Below are 26,398 nucleotides of genomic sequence, written 5' to 3' on the forward strand. Positions count from 1 at the left end.
GAGGAGCTATACCATTTTACATCCCGACCGGCAATGTATGAGAGATCCAGTTTTCTGTAGCTTTGGCAGGTATCTTCACTATTTTTTATTTTAGCCATTCTGATGGCTGATATCATATAGTGATATCTCATACTGGTTTTTTTTAATGAAATTTATTGACAAATTGGTTTCCATACAACACCCAGTGCTCATCCCAAAAGGTGCCCTCCTCAATACCCATCACCCACCCTCTCCTCCCTCCCACCCCCCCATCAACCCTCAGTTTGTTCTCAGTTTTTAACAGACTCTTATGCTTTGGCTCTCTCCCATTCTAACCTCTTTTTTTTTTTTTTCCTTCCCCTCCCCCATGGGTTCCTGTTAAGTTTCTCAGGATCCACATAAGAGTGAAACCATATGGTATCTGTCTTTCTCTGTATGGCTTATTTCACTTAGCATCACACTCTCCAGTTCCATCCACGTTGCTACAGAAGGCCATATTTCATTTTTTCTCATTGCCATGTAATATTCCATTGTGTATATAAACCACAATTTCTTTATCCATTCATCAGTTGATGGACATTTAGGCTCTTTCCATAATTTGGCTATCGTTGAGAGTGCTGCTATGATCATTGAGGTACAAGTGGCCCTATGCATCAGTACTCCTGTATCCCTTGGATAAATTCCTAGCAGTGCTATTGCTGGGTCATAGGGTAGGTCTATTTTTAATTTTCTGAGGAACCTCCACACTGCTTTCCAGAGCGGCTGCACCAATTTGCATTCCCACCAACAGTGCAAGAGGGTTCCCGTTTCTCCACATCCTCGCCAGCATCTATAGTCTCCTGATTTGTTCATTTTGGCCACTCTGACAGGCGTGAGGTGATACCTGAGTGTGGTTTTGATTTGTATTTCCCTGATGAGGAGCGACGCTGAACATCTTTTCATGTGCCTGTTGGCCATCCGGATGTCTTCTTGAGAGAAGTGTCTATTCATGTTTTCTGCCCATTTCTTCACTGGGTTATTTGTTTTTCGGGTGTGGAGTTTGGTGAGCTCTTTATAGATTTTGGATACTAGCCCTTTGTCTGATATGTCATTTGCGAATATCTTTTCCCATTCCGTTGGTTGCCTTTTAGTTTTGTTGGTTGTTTCCTTTGCTGTGCAGAAGCTTTTTATCTTCATAAAGTCCCAGTAATTCACTTTTGCTTTTAATTCCCTTGCCTTTGGGGATGTGTCGAGTAAGAGATTGCTACGGTTGAGGTCAGAGAGGTCTTTTCCTGCTTTCTCCTCTAAGGTTTTGATGGTTGCCTGTCTCACATTCAGGTCCTTTATCCATTTTGAGTTTATTTTTGTGAATGGTGTGAGAAAGTGGTCTAGTTTCAACCTTCTGCATGTTGCTGTCCAGTTCTCCCAGCACCATTTGTTAAAGAGACTGTCTTTTTTCCATTGGATGTTCTTTCCTGCTTTGTTAAAGATGAGTTGGCCATACGTTTGTGGGTCTAGTTCTGGGGTTTCTATTCTATTCCATTGGTCTATGTGTCTGTTTTTGTGCCAATACCATGCTGTCTTGACGATGACAGCTTTGTAGTAGAGGCTAAAGTCTGGGATTGTGATGCCTCCCGCTTTGGTCTTCTTCTTCAAAATTCCTTTGGCTATTCAGGGCCTTTTGTGGTTCCATATGAATTTTAGGATTGCTTGTTCTAGTTTCGAGAAGAATGCTGGTGCAATTTTGATTGGGATTGCATTGAATGTGTAGATAGCTTTGGGTAGTATTGACATTTTGACAATATTTATTTTTCCAATCCATGAGCAGGGAATGTCTTTCCATTTCTTTAAATCTTCTTCAATTTCCTTCATAAGCTTTCTATAGTTTTCAGCATACAGATCCTTTACATCTTTGGTTAGATTTATTCCTAGGTATTTTATGCTTCTTGGTGCAATTGTGAATGGGATCAGTTTCTTTATTTGTCTTTCTGTTGCTTCATTGTTAGTGTATAAGAATGCAACTGATTTCTGTACATTGATTTTGTATCCTGCAACTTTGCTGAATTCATGTATCAGTTCTAGCAGACTTTTGGTGGAGTCTATCGGATTTTCCATGTATAATATTATGTCATCTGCAAAAAGCGAAAGCTTAAACCAGTATGCCCACTCTCATACTGGTTTTAATGTACATTTCCCTAATGACTTAATGGTGTTGAACATCTTTTCCTGAGCTTATTTTCCATTGGTATAACCTCATCAGGGAAATGTTTGTTCATGTCTTGTTCACATTTTCTTTTTTTTTTCTTTTTTTTTTTCTTTTTTTTTCCAATGTTTATTTTTAAGACAGAGAGAGACAGCATGAACGCGGGAGGGGCAGAGAGAGAGGGAGACAGAATCGGAAGCAGGCTCCAGGCTCTGAGCCATCAGCCCAGAGCCTGACGCGGGGCTCGAACTCTCGGACCGCGAGATCGTGACCTGGCTGAAGTCGGATGCTTAACCGACTGCGCCACCGAGGCGCCCCTTGTTCACATTTTCTAACTGGATTTTTTTTAAAATTTTGGGGTTGTGAGAGTTCTTTATATATTCTGGGTACTATTACTTTGTTAGGTATGTGGTTTGAAAATATTTTCTCCTTGCATTGTGGCTTTTTATCCTCTTAACAGAGTATTTTGTAAGCAAGAGTTTTGAAAAAGCTGTTCTTATCAAGTGCACATGGACTATTCTTCAGGAAAGACCATATGCCAGGCCATAAAACAAATCTCAGTAAATGTAAAAGGATTGAAATTTTACAATATATGTTCTCCAACCACAATGGAATGAAAACTAAATCAACAGCAAGAGGAAACCTGGAAAATCGCCAAATATGTATCAAATAAAACACTCTTAAACAACCAATGGGTCAAAGAAGAAATCACAAGAGAAACATAAAATATATTTTGTGATGGATGAAAAAGAAAACATAACACATCAAAAATTTATGGAGTGTAGCAAAAGCAGTACTCAGAGGGAAATTCATACCTGTAAATGCTTGCATTAAAAAATAAGAAAAATCTCAAAACAAGATGCTAATCTTCCACCTTAAGCAACTAGAAAAAGAAAAGCAAACTAGACCCAGAGCAAGCAGACAGCAGGAAATAATATGGAAACAAATGAAATGGAGACTAGAAAAACAATAGAGAGAATAGATGACACCCAAAATTGGTTCTTTGTAAAGATCCACAAAATTAAATAAACCTTTACCTGGAATGACCAAGAAAAAAAAAAGGCAGAAGACAAATTACTGTAGTCACAAATAAAAGTAATGGCACTACTACCAACCTTACATAAATGAAAAGGTTAAAGAGTGTTCTATAAAACATTGTATACAAACAGATTCGCCTAGATGAACTGCGGGAATTTGTAGAAACACACAAACTACCAAAATTGACTGAAAAGGAAATAGAACATCTGAATACATCTCTAAGGAGAATGGATTAGTAAAAACAAAGAAACAAAACAAAAATACTCCTACCAAAGAGAAGCCTAGAACCATTTGGGTTCAATGGTTAATTCCATAAAATGTTTTTAGAAGGATTAACATCAGTCCTTCTCAAATCTCCCAAAATATAGTGGGGGAAGGAATGGTTTCTAAATCATTCTAAGGAGCCAATATTACTCTGACACCAAAGCCAAACAAAGTCATCACAAGAAGAGAAAACCTTAGATTAATATCCCTTATGAATAGAGATGCAAAATCCTCAAAGAGTACTAACAAACCACATTCTGCAGCCCATTAAAAGGATTTTATACCATGAGTGAGATTTATCTCAGGAATGCAAGAGTGGTTCAATATATAAAAATCAATGAAATATACTTTATCAGTAGAATGAAGAAAAAACTGCATCTCAATTGATGCAGAAAAATTACTTGACAAAATACAACATCATTTTTATGATAAAAACACTCAACAACTAGGTTTAAAAGGGAAGGTCTGATAAAGGGTATTAATGAAACAAATCACATTAACATTGTACTTTATGAAATACTAAAATCTTCCTCACTAAGATAAAGAACGAGGCAAGAATGTCCCCCTCACAATTTCTATTCAACATTGGCCTGGAAGTTCTAGACAGAGCAATTAGGCAAAACAAAACAAAACAAAAAAAAGCACCCAAATTGGAAAGAAGTAAAATTAGTTCTATTCACAGAGGACATGATCTTATGTACTGGAAATCCTAAAGAATTATATACACACACAAAAACTATTAGAGCTAATGGCTGAATTTAGCAAATCTGGAAGAAACAAAGTTAAACATACAAAAATCAGTTGTTTTTCTATACACTAGCAATGAGAAATCTGAAAGTAAAATTAAGAAAACAATTCAATTTACATTAGTATACCAGGAACAAAATACTTAGGAGTCAATTTAGTGGAAAACTAAAGTGGGAGTGGAAAACATGAACACTTGAAAACCAGAAACATCGCTGAAAGAAATTAAAGAAGACAAATAAATGGAAAGACATCCCATGTTCATCAATTTGAAGACTCAAGAAGGCAGTAAACCTGAAATGGCCTACAGATTCAATTAATTCCTGTCAAAATTACAACTGCCCTTTTTTGTGTAAAAAGGCAGTTTATCCTAAAATTCCTGTGGAATTGTTAGAGCTCGTTTTATTACTTTCATTAGCATACAAGCCCTGTGTATGTATTATTATATTTAACAAAACCTATGTATTTCCTCTTCTTTTGAATGGTTATAAATGTATTTTTTTTAATTTGGTATCTATCGTTTGTACATAGAAATAAATTTCTTTTTTTTTAAGTTTATTTATTTTGAGAGAGACAGAGACAGTGCAAGTGGGGGAAGGGCAGAGAGAGAGAGAGAGAGAGAGAGAGAGAGAGAGAGAGAATCCTAAGCAGGCTCCACACTGCCAGTGCAGAGCCCAACACGGGACTCAAATTCACAAAACCACGAGATCATGACCTGAGCCGAAACCAAGAGTCAGACGCTTAACCGACTGAGCCACCCAGGTGCCCGGTAAATTTCATTTTTGTATCTTTATCTTCTACCCTGAAACCCAACTGAGCTCACTTACTAGGTCTAGGTTTTTGTTTTGTTTGTGTTATTTTTGTAGATTCTTTGGAAATTTCTGTGTCCATAATCATGTCATCAGCAAATACGTAATGTTTAATTTCTTTCTTTCCCAACTGTATGCCTTTTATTTGCTTTTCCTGTCTCAGTGCAGTGGCTAGAGCTTCCAGCACTCTATTGAATAAGAGTTATTAAAGTGGAAATCCTTGCATTGTTCCCCCATCATATGGGGAGAGCATTCAGTCTTTCACCGTTGAGTACAATGTTAGCTGTAGCTCTTTAGTAGATGGTCTTTATCAAGTGAAGAAGTTCCTGTCTATTCCTATTTTCCTGAGTTTGTTTTCCCTTAATCATGAATCGGTATTGGGTTTTGTCAACTGTTTCTTCTGCATCAATTGTGATTTTCCGTCTTTAGCCTGTGAGTATGATGGTTTACATTGACTGATTCTCACATAGTAAACCTGACTTACATTCCTGGAATTGGTGTGTAATTTTATTGTTTTTGCATTTTGTCTTTTTCAGGCTTTGGTATCAGGGTAATACTAGCTTCATAAAGTAAATTGAGAACTATCTCTTCCTCTTGCAATTTCTGGAGGAGATTGTATATAACACAGATGTTAGGTCTTTTTTAAACATGTGTTAGAATTCTCCAGTAAAACCATCAGTGCTTGGGTAATTGTTCTTGAGTTTTTAGATTACCAAATAAATTTCCTTAATAGAGAGCTATTCAAATTATCTATTTCCTAATGGGTGAGTTGAAGCAATTAGTATTTCCTGAGGAACTGGTCCATTTCATCTAAGTTATAAAATTTGTGCATATAAAGTTGTTTGTAATATTTCCCACTATCCTTTTGATATATGCAGGTTTGGCAGTATATTATATCAGTAACTTGTGTTTTCTCTCTCTCTCTCTCTCTCTCTCTCTCTCTCTTTTTGAGGGTTGTGGTCAAGCTTCCTAGAGATTTGTTAATGTAATTGATATTTTCAAAGAACCAGCTCTTTATTCTTTGTTTTTCTCAATTATTTGTTTTCAATATCACTGTTTTTTTTCCTTATGCTTTTTATGGATTTATTTTGCTTCTTTTTCTAGATTCTTTTTTTAAAGTTTATTTATTTTGAGGGAGAGAGAGTGCAAGCAGGGGAGGGGCAGAGAAAGGGAGAGAGAGAGAGAGAGAGAGAGAGAGAGAGAGAGAGAGAAAATCCCAAGCAGGCTCCATGCTGTCAGTATGGAACCTGATGCAGGGCTCAATCCCACAGACTGTGAGATCATGACCTCAGGCAAATCAAGAGTCAGACACTTAACCGACTGAGCCACTCAGGCACCCCATTTCTTCTAGATTCTTGAGGTAGAAATTAGATTATTAATTTGAACTTTTCTTCTTTTGTTATGTATATATTTAGTGATATAAATGTCCCTTTCACTACTGTTTAGCTATTTCCCACCAATTTTGATACGTTATGTTTTCATTTTCTTTCAATTTAATTTGTTTTCATTTCCATTAAAACTTTACCATTGACACAGATTATTTGGAATTGTGTTGTTTAGTTTCCAAGTGTCTGAATATTTTCTTGTTACCTTTCAGTTATTGATTTCTAGCTTGAGTAATTTGGAACTCAAAATAACAGTTGGAAAATACACTTGGTATAATTTCAGTTTTAAAAAATTTGTTGAGATAGGCTTATGTCCCAGATTATGTTCTGTCTTGGTATGTGCTCACTGGGCACTTGAAAAGAATATGTATTCTATTGTTATTGGGTTGAGTGTTCAATAAATGTTGGTCAGATACTGTTGGCTCACAGTATTATTGAGTTCTATATGCTTGCTTATTTTTTTTTAGTTTTTTTTTCAACGTTTATTTATTTTGGGACAGAGAGAGACAGAGCATGAACGGGGGAGGGGCAGAGAGAGAGGGAGACACAGAATCGGAAACAGGCTCCAGGCTCTGAGCCATCAGCCCAGAGCCTGACGCGGGGCTCGAACTCACGGACCGCGAGATCGTGACCTGGCTGAAGTCGGACGCTTAACCGACTGTGCCACCCAGGCGCCCCTATGCTTGCTTATTTTATGTCTAGTTTTTCTATCAAATTTTAAGAGATGGGTGTGGAAGTTTCCAACTCGAATTGCGGATTTGTCTTCTCTTCCATCAGTCTTTGGCAACTCCATTATTCGCTGAATGCATATTTAGGATTAATGTATTTTCTTTGTGGGATAAATGTTTTTATCATTTTGTCTCTGGTAAATTTCCTTGGTATTGAGTCTACTTTATATTTTATCTGATATTAACATAACCATTTCTGCTTTCCTTTGATTAATGTTTGCAAAATATCTTTTTCCATTCTCTTACTTTTAACTGACCTATGTCACTATATTTAAAGTATGTTTCTTGTGGACGCATATAGCTGGGTAGTGTTTTTAAATCTCCTTTGCCAATCTCTGTCTTGCTATATTTAGGTCATTTATGTTTAATGTAGTTATAACTTAATTTGCCATTCAATTTTTTGGTTTCTGTTTGCTCTGTAATTTCTGTTTGTTTTCTCCCTGACTTCTTGTGTGTTTGCTCAGCACCTTTAGAATTCTATACGATTTATTTATCAAATAAGTTTTGATTGTATTAATTAGTGATTGCTCTAGGCATTATATTATATAAAATGACTTATCAAAGTCTACTAGTGTTGTCATTTTACCAGTTCAAGTGAAATACAGAAACCTTACCTCCCTCTCATGCTCTCTTACTCTCCCTTATTTCTAACATAATGTTATATTTTCTTTACATACATTTAGAACCACAGACGGTTTTGTAATTTTTGCTTGAACCATAAAATATAATTTAGAAGACACATAATGAGAAAGGATGTCCATTGCATTTGCTCATAGTTCTGCTTACCACGTTGTTTCCTTTCCTCTGATGTTCCAAGTTTCATTCTTTTAATGTCTCTTCTTTTTAGAGAACTTCCCTTGACTTAACTACTTTAGGGTAGATCTCCTGTTGATATATTATCTTAGTTTTTCTTCATCTGAGAATGTCTCAGATTATTCTTCCTTGTAGAAGGATATTTTCACTGGATATAGGATACCGAGTTGTCAGTTCATTTCTTTCAGCACCTGAAAAATGCTATGTCATTTCCTTCTGACCTCCGTGCTTCCTAATAAGAAATCCACTGTCATTCACATTGTTTTCCCCCCATAGGTGAGTTCTTTTCACTCTCACTGCTTCCAAGACTTTGTCTTTGGTTTGAGGAGCTTGACTGTGATGTGTCTTGGTGTGAACTTCTTTGAATGTATCTGCAATTTCTCCTCTTCTTATGGGACTCAGATAACTAGGGTGTTAAATCTTTTGTGATAATTCCACAGGTCTCTGAGACTTCTTGTTCTGTTTCAGTCTGTTTTCTCTCAGTTGTTCTGATTACGTAATATCTATTGTTCCATCTCCCAGTTCATTGATTCTTTTTTCTCTGTCTCTTGCATTCTGCTATTGAATCCTTCCATTGGGTTTTTTATTTTGTATATGTATTTTGTATTATTTTGTATATACTTCTATTGTATATTTGTACTTAGAAAATTTCTATTTGGTTCTTCTTTGTATCTTCTGTTTCTTTGCGGACTTTCTATTTTTGTGCTGAGATTCTCTTTTTCCATTTGTTTCAAAAGTATTCTTAATTGCTCATTGAAGAATTTTATGAAGACTAATTCTAAATCTTTGTCAGATAATTCTTTCATTTCTGTTATCTCAGTGTTGGCATCTATGAATTGTCTTTTTTCACTCTTTTTGAGATCTTCCTGTTATTATGACAAGTAATTTTCTATTGAAATCTGAGCATTCTAGGTATTATGTTATTTGATTCGGGATATTATTTAAACCTTCTGTCTCAGCTGGCTTTCTCTGACACCATTCTTGCAGGAGAAAGGGAGCAAGGCTTTGTCACTTCTGGGTGGAGTTACAAGGCAAAGCCCAGGCCCATCAAAGGTGGCTGTATTGACAAGACCCCCCTACCTTTAGTTTGGGATCTCCAACAGCTACTCCCTAAGGGCCTAGGAACCAGAACTAAACCAGACCTCCCAGCTGGTAGCAAAGTTGGAAGCCACCTGAATGTCTGTCCTCAGTCAGAGCCCACTCTGCCAGCTGTACAACCCTGTGTCCTCAGGAAATTTCTTTCATGCCAAGTCATTCTAAAGCACGTAGTGACAGACAGGCAGACAGAAGAGCAGTGGCTGGCCTTGAGAGAACTAATATGATTGTCAGTGGCAGCAAAAATGAAAGATGCAAAACAGACCCGAATGAACCTTGTATATCTATCCAACTTGAAAGGTGACAGTGTCCTTCTATTTAAGCTCTGGCTACCTTCACATTGTCTAGATTTCTGTAAAGCCTTCCTGTCCCATGAACAGAACTACAGTCCATCCATAACTCCATTCTGGGTTTGCTGTGTGAACAGACACCCGTCAAACTTCTTCCAGCCGGTCACACTTCCCCATCAAAAAACAGGAACAGTTCTCCCATAAATAGTCTGTGTGTGCTGACAAATGGGAATTTGAAGCAATATAATTAAATTGCTGTTAAATTATTTAAGTGCCTCGGGTGAAACCGTATAGGAGAGGAGGTGGTTGACTCAGGGAGACACATCGGGAGGTGAGAAAGGAAAATTTGAAGGGAGGAAACTAGCTTTGTTATCTGCATTCCGTATTAACAGAAGGGAAGAGGCTTCAGAGTAAGTCACCCTATCTGGAAAGGCCTGTTGCTAGACTCTTGGCCTGTGGCCCTTAGGACGATGTTGCCTAGCAATGAACAGGGACTCACCAGGCAGTTGCTAGAAAGAGTGTGTGCAGATGCACACATAACATGTACCAGCATACTGTACTCCCCTTGAGATTGGGGCGTGAGATACAAGCCCCCGTTTTCTCTTTAAGCAACAGAATTGATGTTTATGCAATTGGACAGTTAAGGCAGAAATCCAATTACTGAGCTAATTAGCACCTTTGAGTGGTAAGCACCAAATGTGCAGGAGGAAAGCACTGGAGAAAAGCTCAAATTACCCACTATGGCTGACAGTTCACCTTCTGAGAGAGTCTGGTGGAGAGTCAGAGGCCCTGGGGTCCACAGGCAGCTTAGTGTAGTTATTGCAGATCGGAATTTAGCACTCTGCGTTCTGTAGCCTTTTGAAAAGATAGCTTTCCAGTTAACATAGTTTTAGAAGGTGTTTTAATTCCCTAAGGAGTTTGGTAAATGACTTTCTTTTGGCTCAGTCCCACTTTAAAAATTGTTTATTCTGCTGCTGAAAATTCCATTTGTCCTAGGTCTTCAGGTGAAATTAAAATTCCATTTAGGGACTAACTCTGCCGACATGGGATTTGGGCCTTCATTAGAGAGAATTTGGTTGTTTGCTTTATTTTTTCGCCACCCTGGGCTCTTTTACTTTCAATGCTGATCTAAGGGTATTTGGAAGGAAAACCAAAGCAGTAATAGAACAGGGTGGTGGGGTTAACAGCCTTTTTGAGATGCAGCAGAATATTTTTTTCTCCCCAACCCATGTGTAGAATCTATCCCACAAAGCTCGAGCAGGATCGTGCCTAGATGGTTCTCGAATATCTGAGACATACGAGGAAAAGTTTTTCTTAGTTCCGTCTAAGTATTTTGTGTCTGTTCTGATTCCCAAGAGACACGTTCACAGCCGAAGTCTGTATTCTGAGGTTTCTTCTTAAGCACGATTACTTAACAAGTGTTTGTCCTGTATTAAACCATCCTCGGGATGTCAGCGATCACGTTTAAATATAATCTAGTGGCAGCTAGTCTCCTTTCTTAGCAGGAGTCATGAGAGGAAAACATAACTTTAAAAACAGCATTAGTTTGGACTCTTCATTCATTCGTGCCAGCGGTAAGCAAACGTGTGTCCTCGTGCTACTTAGGGTCTGGCCATAAGAGGCCACTATTATCAAATCATCACACAAAGAAATATATGATGTGGTAGAGCCAGCCCACCTGGGTTCACATCCAGGTTCTATCGCATATTAGCTCTGTGACCTTGGGCACTGAGTCTCGGGTTCCTCCTCAGAGGGAACGGATATAATCACGGTACCTACCTACGAGGGTAGTCGTAAGCATATGAGTTACTGCATGTAAAGTACTTACACAAGGAAGCGTTACGGAAATGTTAGCTGTCATCATTGTTAGTAACATTAACCATGACAGGTGCCCCGAAGGAGAGGTACAATGTGTGAAGGAGCATATGACACACGAGTCTCACCTAGAGCAGGGGTCGAGAAGACTTCTCAGAGAGCAATACTTGGGCCAGACTTGCAGCACCAGAGGAGTGCTCTGGTGAGGAAAGTGGGCAGGTCAGAAAAGACTCCCAGGTGGAGGACACAACAGCTGCAGAGGATCCAAGGGAGGGCAGGGTGACAGGAATAGGAAGTCAGGGCATGCTGAAGACGTAGAAAAAGGTTAGCATGGTTGCAACAGAGAAAGCAAAGGGCAGAGCGACAGCAAAAGCAGGGGCCAGCCACGCTAAAGATCAGTTTTTTCACACATGTTAGTAGAACCTCATTATGTTCAAACTTGTCCGTAAGCCTGTGTTCAGTGATATATTTCTAGTGAAAGCCCTTCTTAATGGCTCAGGTTTAACCATATGAAATTGTCATTTTTGTACATCATGAACAGTTAAATATCCAAGTTCACGTGGCTGATGTCAATCTCTTGTTTCATCTTTCAAAGGATGATGAGACCACCAGTGAATACCTAGAATAAAAAGACAAAGCAGGTCAGACACAGTCTCTCTGAGCACGGCAGACTGGGCTTTTAGAGTCAGAAGTGGGTTGGTGCCATCCGCACAGGAGTTACATGGGGACAGTTGTTGATCGGTGAAAAGTCTGCAGTGAGTCCATCCCTCGCTGGCTGGCTTTCAGGAGCAAGGGGTCACATGGGTTGGCTGGCTTACAAAAGCTGTGAACAGAGGAGCTGTCATAACAGAAGAGATTTAAATCTGGTTCTGATGGCCATTAGTTGCCATAGCTACCGGCAATATGTCTTCTTCCAAGCTTGTAAGAGCTGAGTTTATTCTTGTGGTTGGACCTGAGAAAGGCCCATAAGAATGCACCCAGCTCTTGCAAGCAGGTGGTGGAGACACTGACTACCTCCCATAATTTTCTGGGACCAACTTGAAAAGAAAGATGCCTGTGTGTGCGCTGCTTTCAAATTCAGAAAGCGAGTGACACTCCATTGGCAGTCCAAGGGCTTGCTTCTTGTTTTATGGATCTGGTGCTCAACACTGAGAAGGCGCAAGGCCAGTCTCCCAGTCCTGAGATGTAATCGTCTCTCCCCTCCGCGTGTTTCTTGTACTTTTCCCTTCTTTATCACGAGAGCCCGCTCCCTCCCTGCAGCACGGTCACATTCAAGCAATCACCCTAACAGGTGAGTTCCGTGACCCCTACATTCCCCACCACACAGCCAGTTCTGTAGACCGACTCCCATTTGTAGTGACCTCACCATGACTTTTGGCCCTTCTGTGGTCCCTTCTAGCACACGGCGTGTGGATAACTCCAACACGAGACTGGTGGTCCAAATTGAAAAGGATCCAGGTAAGAAGATACCTTCTTTCTCTCTTTTTAATGATGTATTTGTTCTGTTATATAGATGGATTCCTTCAGTCTAAACAGGGGGGATGACTCCTCATTCTTTGTAATCATTGTGGAGGTAAGGTAGGTCTTGGTAAATATGCTGCCTGGAAAGATAAAACTATACAAGTAGACAGACCAAGCATCCTGATTTGGTTGGGAAATGTTCCTCTCCATCATTTAGAACCGATTTGGTACCTGTCTGGTATTGAGTGACTCTGTCAATTAAGACACTTTAGTTCATGTGTGACAAAAGTCAAATACAGACTCTAAACCTTGCTATTGGTCTTGTAGCCAAAAATTCTCAGGAAAACCGTCAGTATTGTGATATCCTCCAAGGCAAACCATTCCAGGACTTAAGATTCCGAAGTTTTCAGAAACTTTGTTCAACACGAAGCTACGGAAGGATTTACCTGCTAGGAAATTGTGTTGCTTTTTCCTTTCTGTAATCTATTTCTTTTTGAACCATTCTACCTTTCTCCTCACCTCAGAACTCTCTCCCGTCTGCCAGACATTTTGTCCAGGAAGAATTGTATGATGCCATGATCTATATTTGAACTGCATGTACACGATTCATTTGAAATTATAATTTGAAATTTGAAAATACCTGGAGAGAGAAGTTTATGTTTTGTTGACCTAAAGTTCAACTTGTCAGTACGGCTTGGTGGGGGTGGGTGGGCTACAAATATCTCTGATGCGCATCTGTGGGACTCTATGACCTGGCAGGGCCATTGCTATTAGGCCTATGGATGGTTTCACAAGTGCATCATGCCTCTAGTTATTCACAATGGCTGTCTCATTTTAATCAAATTATGCAGATGTGTGGTCAAGGTGTTCTAAAAAGATCTCCACTTTAGTGGTTTAAATTGTTTTGTTTTATTTCAATATCAAACAGTTTGAACAATTAAGCAAAAGTTAATTCTCTCATTTAGGCCTTTCCTTTAAAAGTGGCAGAGACTCAAAAAAAATCTCTAATTAGTGTCTCAGGTTGCATGCTGATTCATCACTGAAAATGAATAGACTCTCAGGTCAGGCAGGCTTAATCTGCATAGAAGATTAAGCATACTGATACCTCATTAGATTACATGACATGACTCAGCCCACAGAATAGTTTATTCCTCTCTATTAATCATAATTAGGTTATAAATGCACTAATTTCAATTCGGCCTTTAACAGTCATGAATGCCCAGCAAGGATAGTCATAATTTGATGGTGTTACCTTATAGATTTCTTACAGGTGGATCAGCTCTTCCTTGTAGGGGTACACCTGGGGCCAATCTTCATCTTCCTGTGCCCCCAATCACATTTCCTTTCCCCCGGGTATGGAGCTGGGAGCTCTGTTCAGCTCTGCAGTCTGTATCTTGAACTTCTTTAACTCCGCCTCCACTCCAGTAGACGATCTAGAAGGGAGCCTTAAGGTTTGCTTTTAGGCATTTCCTCTGTGGGGCAACTCTGCTTTCCTGACTTTCCAGAGCCAGAATCTACTCCCAAACATGAGATACTCTGGAAAATTGAACAAGTTTCTGTCCTTCATCATGAGAGATCTGATAGAGGGAGTGAACGGGAGATGAAAGGAAATACACCATGAACCCCCAATTCCACATGCCCCCCCCCCAACATTCCATCATTCCTTCTTTCCTGTAGCCTTCCTTCACTCCTCTCTGGGAGTCTTCATCCACCCAATTAGAATGACTAAAATTAAACAAGCCACAAGCTACAGCTGACAATGGCGAGTCATGGCAAGGGTGCAGAACAATTAGAACGCCAATCACTGCGGGGGTGGGGGCGGATACAAACATGGTGCAGCTGCTCTGAGAACCGCGGCCCCGCTCCTGGGTATTTTACCCAAGAGAAACAAAAACTTGTGTTCACATAAACTTCCACTCATGAATATTTTGGAGGGATTCGCTCATAATCCCCCCAAACTGGAAATAAGCCAAGGGTCCTCCAACTGATGAATGGATGCACAAGCCTTAGTAGATGCATACCACGGAATACTACTCAACACTGAACCAGAACAGATCGCTGCTCTGAAAGACAACGTGGAGGAATCCCAAATGCATGATTCTCCTTGGTGGTTCCGTGCCTGTGCATTTATTAAGTCTCATAGGATTGCACACTAAAAAAGATAAATTTTACTCTATAGAAGTTATTCCTCAATAAAGCTGAGTTTTATATATATGTATATAATTGAAGAATAAATTGTGTTAATATATCTATGTGTATATAATGTGTAAAAATATATCAGTATATAAGATATAATACTAGCAGTAATTGTTTATATTATAGAATATATATGTGTATGTATATGTGTGTGTGTGTGTGTGTGTATGTGTGTGCATGTAAATTGATGGTGTTTATTGTCTGTAAATGATTCCTCAGTGACTTTGATTTCCAAAAGCCCTTGGAGTCACTTGACAGGTGTGTTCTTAAAAACAAAATTTTTTTAAAGAAGCTGTCCATCATTCAACAGATTATTTAGCTGATCCCTATTGCACGATAGCACTTAGCCAATATTGGGACACAAAAATAAGCAAATTCAGACATGGATCTGTCTTCCTTCACTTCATGTCTTCTTCTTTTTTTAAGTGTATTTATTTACTTAGAGACAGACAGAGAGAAAGAATCCTAAGCAGGCTCCACGCTGTCAGCCTGATGTGGGGCTCGAACTCACAAACCATGAGATCATGACCTGAGCCGAAATCTAGAGCTCATGTCTTCTTCACTTCGCTTTCTCCACCTCACTGGAGAAATCAGATGTGAATCAAGTGACCGTATCCACATACACACACAAACACCGTAAGTCAGATTCCATTGGTGACAAGTGCTTCCGAGCAGAATACCATAGTGCTGAAAGCCCGTCGTAGGGGGTTTGGCCCAGCGAAGTGGTCGGTGGAGGCTTCCAGGAGGTGGTGATTGAGAGGAGGTCTGAAGAATAGTAAGTGTTAAAAAGCCAGAGAGCAAAGAAAGACACACCCAGGCAGAGAGACTGGAATCTACAAAGGCCCAGGCTGGAAAGGGACAAGGGACTCTACTGAAAGAAGTTCAATGCTGAGCATAAGGGAGAAGGGAGGAGGAAGTTTGTGTGAAGTGAAGAAGGAGATTGAAGTAGGAAGCAGATCCCACGTGCCTCTCGTGTGCCCATATGTCCTAGGTTTGCTCCTGGCTTATAGCAGTGACTGTCCTCGCTTTAAAGATACCTGGGAATGCTAAATTATATGGGAGTCCGTTATAGGCAGTGAGAAGAAGCCTTGTTTCCATCTTAAGGGCATTGGGGAACCACTAAGGTCCTTAAGTTATGGGGTAGAGGGGTCCTAAGTAGCACATCAGCTTCTTGACTTGAAGAGCTCATTCTGGCTGTGGTGTAGAGAATAGACTGGGTGGCAGGTCCCAGTGAAGATACACTGGCGAGTCATATGACTAGCGTGGCTGTCCGCTTGAGAAATAATGTAGCTTGCAATAAGGTAGGGGTAATGCAAATGGAGAGAGGTGGAAAGATGCAAAAACTATTTGCAGTGAGGTGCTTGGGTGGTGCAGTTGGTTGAGCATCCAACTCTTGATCTTAGCTCGGGTCAGGAGCTCACGGTTTGTGGGTTTGAGCCCTGCGTTGGGCTCCATGGCAACGGCTCAGAGCCTGCTTGGGATTCTGTCTCTCCCTCTCTCTGCACCTCCCTCAAAATGAAGAAATAAACTTAGGGAAAAAAAAAACTATTTGAAGAAAGTAAGATTGAGAGGCTGGGGTGTGAAGGAGTGGGAACGGAGATCCCTGGGTGATGGCTGACCGGGTGGTGGTCTCATTTACTGAGACGGGCAACAGAAGGGGGCCTGACTTGGGCCCGTGGAAGGTGAGGAGCATTGGAGACACACGGAAACAGATGTCCAGTAAGCACGTGGGACAGGTCTAGTGCATAGACAAGAGACCTCAGCTGAGGTGTGAATCTGTCAATCATCTGCATTCAGACAGTGATTTTAATGCACTTGTGTAGGTGAGATTGCCCGGAAGGAAAATAAAGGGAAAAAATAAGAGGGTCTCACAAAATCGACAAAAACGGGCAAAGTATCTAAAAAGCCTGATTTACCCTTAATCAAATGACAGCTCACTGATTCCTAGGTCTGATAGAAGTAAGTACCCACTGATCATATTTCTTGTTCTTCCTTTAGGGAATGATGACAATAATCTTAATTCCATCTTTTATGAGCACCTGACAAGGGCCCTGCAGGAGTCCCTCTGTGGAGACTTAGTTCTCGGTCGATGGGGTAACTACAGCTCTGGCGATTGCTTTATTTTGGCTTCAGACTACCTCAACGCTTTTGTTCACCTGATTGAAATCGGAAATGGTCTTGTCACCTTTCAACTTCGAGGACTGGAATTTCGAGGTAAGAATCTCCTCATTGTGGAAGCTGTTGGAAGCCGGTTGCCTAAACTTATTATTGTGCAAAGCTTTAATAAGAGGTCACCATGGGGGTGCCAGGTGGCTCAGTCGCTTGAGCAGCCGACTCTTGATTTTGGCTCAAGTCACAATCTCACGGTTACCTGGGTTCGAGCCCCACGTCAGGCTCTGTGCTTACCATGTGTGGAGACTGCTTGCAATTCTCCCTCTCTCTCGACCCCTCTCCTGCTTGCATTCTCTCTGTCTCTCTCAAAACAAACAAATAAACAAACAAACTTAAAACAAAAAGTCACCATGAAAGAGGAAGAAGTTAGTGCCTGTCTTACAGGTTGAGAATTAGGGAACTGGTTCCAACTGCCTTTATTTATGTATTCTGATATAAATAAATCCCAGTCATCTGAGAGAATAATGAAGTGAAACATGTCATCTGGTGTAAACCTTTGGAGTGGCAAGTTAGATCTTTGGTTTAAATTTTTCTGGAAAGAAACTCACAAGTGACGGGAGGCCGCAGAACATGCATGGGCTCCATGTGGAGTCAGCCAGCAACAGAACCTGGTTCTGTGGGTTTCCGGTGTTGTGATCTGTAGTGGACCATCTTTCGGTGCCTGAACTTTCCTTTTCCACTGCCAAACGATAAGAAGAAGGATGGCTGCCTCTATAAAGTTGTGTGACTTCAATGAGATCATGTATATGAGGGCTCTATGTGGATGCTTACTGCTTTGCGGTTAATGAGCCGACCTGATCTGGAAAGTGCGACCCCAGTTTGTCCATTACTCTGACGCTGGAGCTGTGCGGTGGAGTGTGCAGCAATTAGCATAACCCCTGTGTTCATGTTTCTGCCTCCTGTGTCCTTTGTTCACCCCCCTCATCCAATGCATGTCTTTCCGACGCCTCCTCCGTGTCAGGCCAAGTTCTAATGCTGGAGGTGCAACGGGTCCGTGACCTGAAGGACTCTTGCCCTTGCGATGTTTACCTTCAGTGGGAGATGTGGAAAGCGAACAAGGAAACAGATGAGCAGACTAATCACAACCAGTGGAAGCACGACGAAGGAAGGAAATGGGACCGCCGACCTAATTCACGCTTTAGGAGATTGTTCTGGTAGCTGTGTGCAGACTGTCCTCCAGGGGGGGCAAAAGCAGAAACAGGAAGGCCATTGAAGAGTGTCTTGTCACCCAGCCAGGAGAAGAAGTTGGAGACAGAGGAGCTCAGGGCGATTTGGAGGTGGAAAGGGCTGGACTCAGTGTTGGGGGGTCCGGGGAAAGGAGGCTCAGCCCGCTCCCTGGGTTCCAGCTTGAGTGCCTGGGTGGACAGAGGTGCATTTATGGAGACTGGGAAACCTGAATGAAGAACAGGACTTTTGGGTTTGGGAGTGTAATTGAGAGCTCCATTTTGGATATTTATTTTTTTAAATGCTCATGATTCACCTAAGTGAATTTCTCAAGTAGCTAATGGGACACGCGAGCCTTCTGTTCATTCAGGAGACATTTACCAAGGGCCGGGCTAGGTGCCATGACTACAGAAGTGAAGGGCCCCACCTTAAGCAGCTGGGAGCCTTACTGACTAGAGACTCATCCTGAGCGACCACCGTCCAGGGATTTGAGTGTCGTGGCAGCTCTGTGCATGGGGCGCTGTGGGGACCAGAGCAGGGCACTGGGATCAGACTGGAGTCTGGGTCAGCAGAGGAGAGGCTGTAGTTGGAGGGGAGAGGCAGGCAGAGGTGCGATGATAAAGAGGCACAAAATAGCCAGATGTGGTTTCCAGATGGTTTGAGAGAAAGGGGTCCCAGATAATGCTGGAAAGGTGAGTAGAGGCCAGGTTACCAGCATCCAGAACTTCCGAGGGACGAAAAGATACCTTATAGCCAAGAACAAAGTGCCATTATTTTATATCTTTAACACAATTACCTAATCCTTTAACCATGTCTTTTGGTTCTAAGCATTAGTTTTCCTATACAAATTTGTACAAAAGACCTTTTTTTTTTTTTTTTTTTTTTTTTTTTTTTTTTTTTTTTTTAGAATGGTGGGTTCTGTGGTTGAGGCACGTATTCTGTGCATCCTTAAAAACTTGAGGAATCTAATTCAGGGAGCTTATTTTGGAAAAGGTTATGGGGCCGAGGGAGCAGTGATCAGATTCTTCAGAACAAACAGAGAAGCAGTGTGTCCCTGAAATTTTACACAAACACCAGAAAATGCCACAGGAGGTGGTAGAAATTGTCTCTGTACAGTCATGCAACAGACTTGTCTCTAGTGAGAGCTTTTGGGTTTTCCTGGACTTCAAAGGAAGGATTTTTCAAGTTCACCTAGTTGAACCTGAGTTAAATAGTCTCTATTACAAGTTCCATGCAGCTTGCAGCTTCTTTTGGCAAACTGACCTGATGTTTGAGTTTAAGGGCTTCACAGTCAACTGGACTTTAGAAGCATGTAGCACTTTGTCTGCTCCCCCCACGTATCGCAAATGGGCGTGCTTCTTGATCCACCACCCTGAATGTTTGGGCTTCACCTCCTGTCATTTTTGAGGGTGTAACCAACTGCCGTAAGACTTAATGGTTTCAGACAACAAGGATGTCTTCTTTCTCACGGTTGTGAGGGTGGCTGGTAGTTCTGCCACTCTCACCCTGGGTTACTCGTACGGCTGCATTCAGCCAGAAGATGAACCAGGGTGGAAGGTCCAAGGTGCCACATCCAGATCAGGCTACCAGCTCTGGCCCCCTGGCTGTCCTCCAGGTGCTGCTCAGTGACGGGTGGGCTGGACCAAGTGTGGTCTGGGTGTCTGCGAGGCCCCTTATGGCCCAGTCTTTGGGACAGGCAGCACGTCACTGCCATCATGTTCTATTGGCCAAAGCCATTCCCAAGGACAGCTCCAATACATGTGGCCCTAACACGTTGGATGAGTCACTGGGGGCCAGTCTCATAACAACACACCAGACTCCTGAAACTACCTCAGAGGAAATACAGAAGGAGGCTCAGAGCCGCCCTATGTGGTCGAGCACGAGACAGAGGCCATTGTGTTAGGTGAGGCTGCCCAAGAGTGTCTCCCTAGGTGATTTGTCTTCTTGCCAACCACAGATGAAATGTAACCTGCCTATAAGAATGGCCTAAGTATAATAATGTCTTGAGAACAAATTACCAGTTAATCTGCCCCAATACCACTCACTGCTGTACAATACATTTTCTTTGACCTAGTTATACTGTAGTCTGGAACACAGCACTATTAAGAGAGCATGACAGAATCAAAGTTATGCTTTAGTTGCAGGAGGAATCCAGTTGACCTAAAATGACTCTTCTCTTTTATATCTCTTTGCAATGTATGCTACAGTATTCCCAGGGAAGATCTTGTTTTCTTTCTCCTCCTTGAGTATTTTTCTAAGACATCCCTTCAGTATTTCCTTTTTTTCTTCCAATTCCCTATTTTCCCAAGTAGCAGGCTTTATTTGGGTCAAATTTGACCTACTTCAGTACAACCCGGGCAGTCCGAATACAGCTGTACTGGTTCTCCTTTCGGAAGCACACTGCAGCTCTTAGTGGAGACGTGAGCCGCTCATGTCACGGACTGACTCTCAGGAAATGAATAATGCACCCTGAAGGAAGAGGAAGATAACCTCCCACAGCCAGGGAGCAAGAGATCCACCTGTCTGTTTCTCACTGCAGAGGATGCATTTGTATCACTAGGAGTTTTTAGTTGCAAGCAACAGAAATCAACTCCAGCTAACTCAGCCGGGAGGAGGGTTTATTGAAAGATATTACACAGGGCACAGACTTTCTGAGAAGCCTGGAGAAGCAGGCTTGGTGGCTGTAGGTCAGGAGCCATGTCTAAAATCACACCACAGTGCTGATCCCACGAAGCAGTCACATCTTGGCTGGGGGATCCGGGCACTCCCCTTATTTTATCGACACCCTGACCCCAGATGCTGGATGCTACTGTAGCTATGGCTTCTGTCCCCCAAATGTGGATGAATATGTCCCCTGAGCCAGCTTCTTTGTGTCACCAGCTCATTAGTCAAAATCTGGGGTACATCTGATGGGTGAAGCTGGGACCATATGCCCCCCCTCTAGATGCAAGGGAGACTGGGAAAGAGAGTGTCTAAGTTCTCAGTTCTTAGAGGGAAGATGGTCACTGCCTCTCACCAAGACTCATCATATGAGTACATTGGTTGAAGTCATGCTAGCAGCTGTCATGGTTAAGCCCCGCATCTCTGGCTGACACAGTAGATGCCTCTGTTGCACTCACATAGGGTCCGATCAGTGAGCGGAGCTGGTAGGGGTAGGGGGTGCTTCCCTTCTGCACCATCAAGGGTCCTGGCTAATAGAAGCTCTGCCTGTTCCCCAACGCATCACTTTTGAGGTCGCTCTGGGCTTCAATATCAAACTGGCAGACAGTGAAGGATTGCCTGGAAGACTGCTGTGGGACAGGTCTAAATCTGGAATATATCATTTGCTCCTACATCCTATTGCTTAGAAGTGACATAGCTGTAAGAGAAGTCAGGATATGTCTAGCTGAGTACCCAGGAGAAAAAGTAAAAACACTTGGTGAACAGTGAGCCAGTCTGGTGTATTGGGTAATTTTCCAAACATAAGACAGAGGTTTAGATCCTGGGTAGCCCAAGAGAATAATTAAGGTCCATGGCACATTCTATTTCTGTTGGCTGGTACCATAGGGAATGATTGAAATCGATTAAATCAAGAATACAAATAAGGAAGCCACATTTTTCTATCCAACTCTTTTTGGCTCATGCATCTGAGAATAGAAGTAAATTCTTTTCTTGTTCTTACAGAAACAAGGTAGTGGTGCCTCTGCTGCTCTCAGGTTTATGAGTATTATTTGCATCTACCCAACCAGGGAGCCTCTCAGGAAACCATTCAAGACTTGACATTAATCATTGGCTTTAAATCAAAGTCAAGGTAACAGGTAATGCACTTTAGAAAGCCAACAGTGTGAGGGGCACCGTGTTCAAGATTTTTCAAAAGAAATGGCATCTATCAGACTTTAAGTCCCATTTAACCATCATTCAAGTAGGTGGACACAGAAAAAGGGAAAAGTGAGGGTTGATAATCTATTCAATCCGTTTCTGTTCTCCTTTAGCCATCCAGGTGACCCAGGCTGACGGGTTCACCCATTTCTGTTAGAAGGGGAGAAAAATGAAGGAGGAGTCACAGTGTTCCAAACAAAATAAGTCAGGTGACGTAAAGATACTGTCTGATGAGGGGAAGAACCAGGAGGAGGAGCCAAAAGAAAAAGGCACTGGAGGGAGTCTTTTAGGAGATGCATGTGAGCTCCGAGCTAGGGAGAGAGCACTGGCCTGTGAAGGTGACATCCACCCTCAGAATGGCCACAGTCCCATTGCTTCCTCCCACTTAATAGTGGGAAAGCCAGGCTCCAGAAGATGAATACTATCTGCAGGCTCACAGCTAGTTAGTGCTGGAACTAGGCAAACCCCGTGGCTCTCTATCTCTTAACCAGAATGTCTCTTTCTGCCTGACCCTTTTACCTTCCTCTTTCCTTTTTCCTTTGGGATATTTGTTTGGATTTGCACTGTAATGCTTATTTAGTTTGTAAAACACTCAGTAAAGTGGGGTAGAATGCCTTCAATTGCTGGCACATCCTTTCAGAAGCTCCACATTATTTTTCTGGTTGCCAAAAAAAAAAGCAACTTAAAAACCCCACTTTATCTCAGGATATTTAACAGAGCATCACAAATGACTTGGCCTCTCCAATTTTTGACTCCATTATCAGAGCCTCCGTGTGATTTCTAAGTTCCTAGTGTCTTTCCAGCTCTGACAGCCCATCAGGTCAGGAGATGCAAAATACTTATACCATATGATACACTCGGGGGAAATTTGAACCTCTCCTCTCTGCTGGAGTCAGAGTATAAGTCTCTCCTAGGGAGCAGGTGCTGTTGGCGGGCATCCCAGGCTTGAGACCATGGCTGGTGTCAAGAGGGAGGATGAGCAGTTGTTGACTTCTTGCTAACACGGTGCCTCACAGGGGAGTTTGACACGCCTGAGCATTCATGCACCGGCTAGCGATAGGATTGGGCGTCAGAAACACCACCACAACAGTGAAGCAGAGTGGAGGGATTTCAGGCTAAGGGAAGAGGGGAGCTTGCTCTGATGGCAAGTGATAGAATCCCCAGGGCTGAGAGGATGGAACCCATGCTAGCACATCTAGAGTAACAGGAGAGGAGAGAGAACATATGGCCCAGATGCACGTAAGAGATGGGTCGACAGATGGAAGGATGGATGGAGTGGGGAAATACAGTTGGCCTGTATGAAGAGCCCACTTGAGGTGAGGGGTCATGATTTTCAAGAAAGACCTGTTGTAGTTGCTCGTGTTTTTTTTTTTTTCTAAGCCACATTCAGCTTCATGGGTGCAGGTATAGAACAGTAGAGTTGGCCTTCATCAGGACTGAGACTGAGTTGACTGAGTGCCAGAAAGTAAAACGAAGACAAGGAAACTGACAGTGTATGAAAGGGTGTGGCAATGTCTGCAGTGCCTGGCCATGTAATGCAGGCTAAGAGATAAACAGGCAAGGGTGGGAGAGGGGTGGGAAACAGGACCTGGTGAAGGGCTTTCTGGATCTCAGAAAGGTGTCAGAGTTGTAGAAGTTGTGATATTAGAGGAAAATAAGCTGGAGAGATAGGAGGTGGTTGCGGAAGAGTAGGATGTTTGAAACGAACATTCATCGAAGGCAAACAGTCTTTGGTGATTATAGTCTAAGATCACGGCCATGGAAGTGAGTGGCTGAGGTTGAGTGAATGCGATCATTAGAGGAGTGGGAGTCAGGGGCCAGGATACTGCAGTCTCAAGAGTGATTGGTCAGAAGTGTGCTGGAGAGTGACAGTGACCCCGAGCCAGAATCCCCACTCGAGGACTCGGAGTGACCTAGAGGGCCATGGAAGAAGGCAACGAAGGAGAATGGTGTGGGGTAGACAGGGACAGCACCACTGAGAAGCAAGAGGACATCCTCCACCTGCTCAGACCCAGGAGCGAGAGGAGTGCAGGAGAACAGTCATCCCCACTAGAGGGCAGGGAGAGCTAGCTTTCCAATAGGGCACGAAGGAGAAGAGAACATTCAGAGAAGTTGAGGAATAGACACTGAGTTCCCGAGGGCACAGCGAAAAGATCTCAAGAGTTTGTGGCCTGGGTGGGAGTTGGGTGGTAGTTAAGATCAGGTCAGAAAATGTGATTTACACAGTACTATGGAAATCAGGCTACGGGGGGGTCCTGGGTTCCCCATGGCAAATGACAGAAACTGTCGTAAAGACACATTCTCTCAAGGGTGATGAAGTGGATCCTATCATCTAAGACTGGGTCACATGCATGGGAAGTTTTGAGGCTGCTGAGATGAAATTTAGTTATGCGTGCAGCTTTCATTATCCTCATTAGTATAGGATTGCTACATTTTTATCACAGCAAGAGCCACATTTTTCCAGAAATCTTCTTATGGGGTGTCTTAGGAAATATTTAAGTGTCATTTGATAAAGTGCATTTTTGGGAAGCCCTAGAAAAATGGTATTAGAAATACATGATGTTATGTGGACACTTACCTTTTCTATTAGTTGCCTAACTACAGTTTTCTGTCAAATTACTATTTTTTCAGTATTTCTTTATAATGAATGATATGGCATTTGAATATATTTTATATTTTGTATGCACATTCCCATGGTATCACATCCTTCTGGTGTTTGCTCATACAGTAGCTCATGCAAAACACAACCAATAGTTTAGATTACTCTGTCCTCTTATCTGGAGCAAAGTCGTGATGAAAATTATGTTTGTTTTTAGGTGTTTGTATGTATAGATCATGAATCTTGGGGATCAGGACGTTACCATGATGTGTAGACATGTGGCCACATGTGGTAGATGGTCAATAAATGTCTCCTGGTAATTAAAATCATAAGTGGTAATTGAAAAACCAAAGCTTATTTTCAGTATTCTTGCAAAATTGATATATGCAGCTCTTTATTCATGCAGGCTGTGAAATATTGTTTGAACCAATTTCTGCTAGATGGTGAGACTCTCAAAGGCTGAAACCCCTTGCCTTATTCATGGCCCTCCCCCCGTGTGTTGACTGGCTCACGTAGGATGCCCAATAAATATTGGTTGAGTGAGAAGGTAGAGGCAGTCTAAGCGTTCCTGAGCACGAGTTCTTTGCCAGATACCATACTAAGCACTTAAACTCTCAAGCTCAGTATATTCCAGAATATTTCTTATAATAACTCTATAAAGTCAGCAAGTGTTATTATCCCTATTTGAGACATTAAAAAATATTGGGGAGAATGAGGCTTCAGGCTTCACGGTCACCAGTGGTAGAGGAGGGTAAGCATCCCTGGATGGGGATGTCCCCTAAGTAGGCCACACTGCCTTGGAGGGAAGGGAGGGAGGGAGGCAAGCAGGAAGGAAGGAAAGAATTTTTAAAAAATTCTCTCTGGTTGTTGAAACTTAAAAGTTTTACCTGAAAGGGGTCTTAAATATTAATATGGCATCACCACTGTTAGCAGCTCAGTTTCTGGAATGATCTACTGCCTTAGCAACTGTGAAACCCAGATGGCTCTTGCCGAATGAATGTAGAAAGCAAAGGCATAGTGATCAGGATGTAGCCACACATTACCATCAGATCTGGAAAACATCAGAAAATGGGATTTATGTTCCTGTTTGTGTGAGATGTTATCAGCCATCTCATAGTCTGGCTAACACCCCATAATCACTGGCCTGTGGGGACATTTTTAAAATATCTGTGTAACCTAATCTTATCTAAAGTTAATCCAACCCAAACCTTTCTCCTTAGTGGCGATGCCACAGAGAGCCATAGCTGTCCCACTAATCTTGAAACTCTCTAGAATTCTTTCTTCTCTATGGCAACATTCGGGTCATTAGCGAGTCCTTAGTTCTAACATCTACATGGCTCAAGTAATCTATTAAATCCCTTGGTTCCAAACTTTACCCCTAAAATAATAGGTTCTCCATTTAGAATTCCTAAACACATATTTTTCTTCATTTCAAATTATGTGACATGTGAGTGAGAGAGACAAAGCCATGCTTGTCTAGATAGCAAGTCTGGGAAGAAAAGAGGCTTTGCTGTTGAACATGAAAAGAGTCTGCATATTTAGAAAAAAAATGTAACGTTTATTATATTTTTGAGAGAGAGACAGAGACAGAGCGTGAGCAGGGGTGGGGGTAGGGGGGCAGAGAGAGAGGGAGATACAGAACCCAAAGCAGATTCCAGGCTCTGAGCTGTCAGCACAGAGCCCAACGCAGGGCTCAAACCCACCAACCATGAGATCATGACATGAGTGAGAAGTCAGAGGCTCAACCGACTGAGCCACCCAGGGGCCCCCTGCATATTTTTTTTAAGTTTATTTATTTTGAAAGAG

General features: G+C 42.0%; 1 protein-coding gene across 4 annotated transcripts in view; it reads left to right on the plus strand.

Annotated features, from left to right (window-relative positions):
- The window catches only part of PCNX2 (pecanex 2), a 305,815-nt gene that overhangs the window by 230,687 nt on the left and 48,730 nt on the right, over window positions 1–26,398 (plus strand). For 3 of the 4 annotated variants that reach the window (XM_043596291.1, XM_043596293.1, XM_043596292.1), the window contains exons 24-25: window positions 12,542–12,600; window positions 16,798–17,013. In XM_043596291.1, coding sequence (XP_043452226.1) covers window positions 12,542–12,600; window positions 16,798–17,013 — 275 coding nt within the window. The remainder of the gene's footprint in view (window positions 1–12,541; window positions 12,601–16,797; window positions 17,014–26,398) is intronic. The other variant, XM_043596295.1, reaches the window with a different exon arrangement.

The sequence above is a fragment of the Prionailurus bengalensis genome, chromosome D2, assembly GCF_016509475.1.
Source record: "Prionailurus bengalensis isolate Pbe53 chromosome D2, Fcat_Pben_1.1_paternal_pri, whole genome shotgun sequence".
NCBI classification, from domain to species: domain Eukaryota; kingdom Metazoa; phylum Chordata; class Mammalia; order Carnivora; family Felidae; genus Prionailurus; species Prionailurus bengalensis.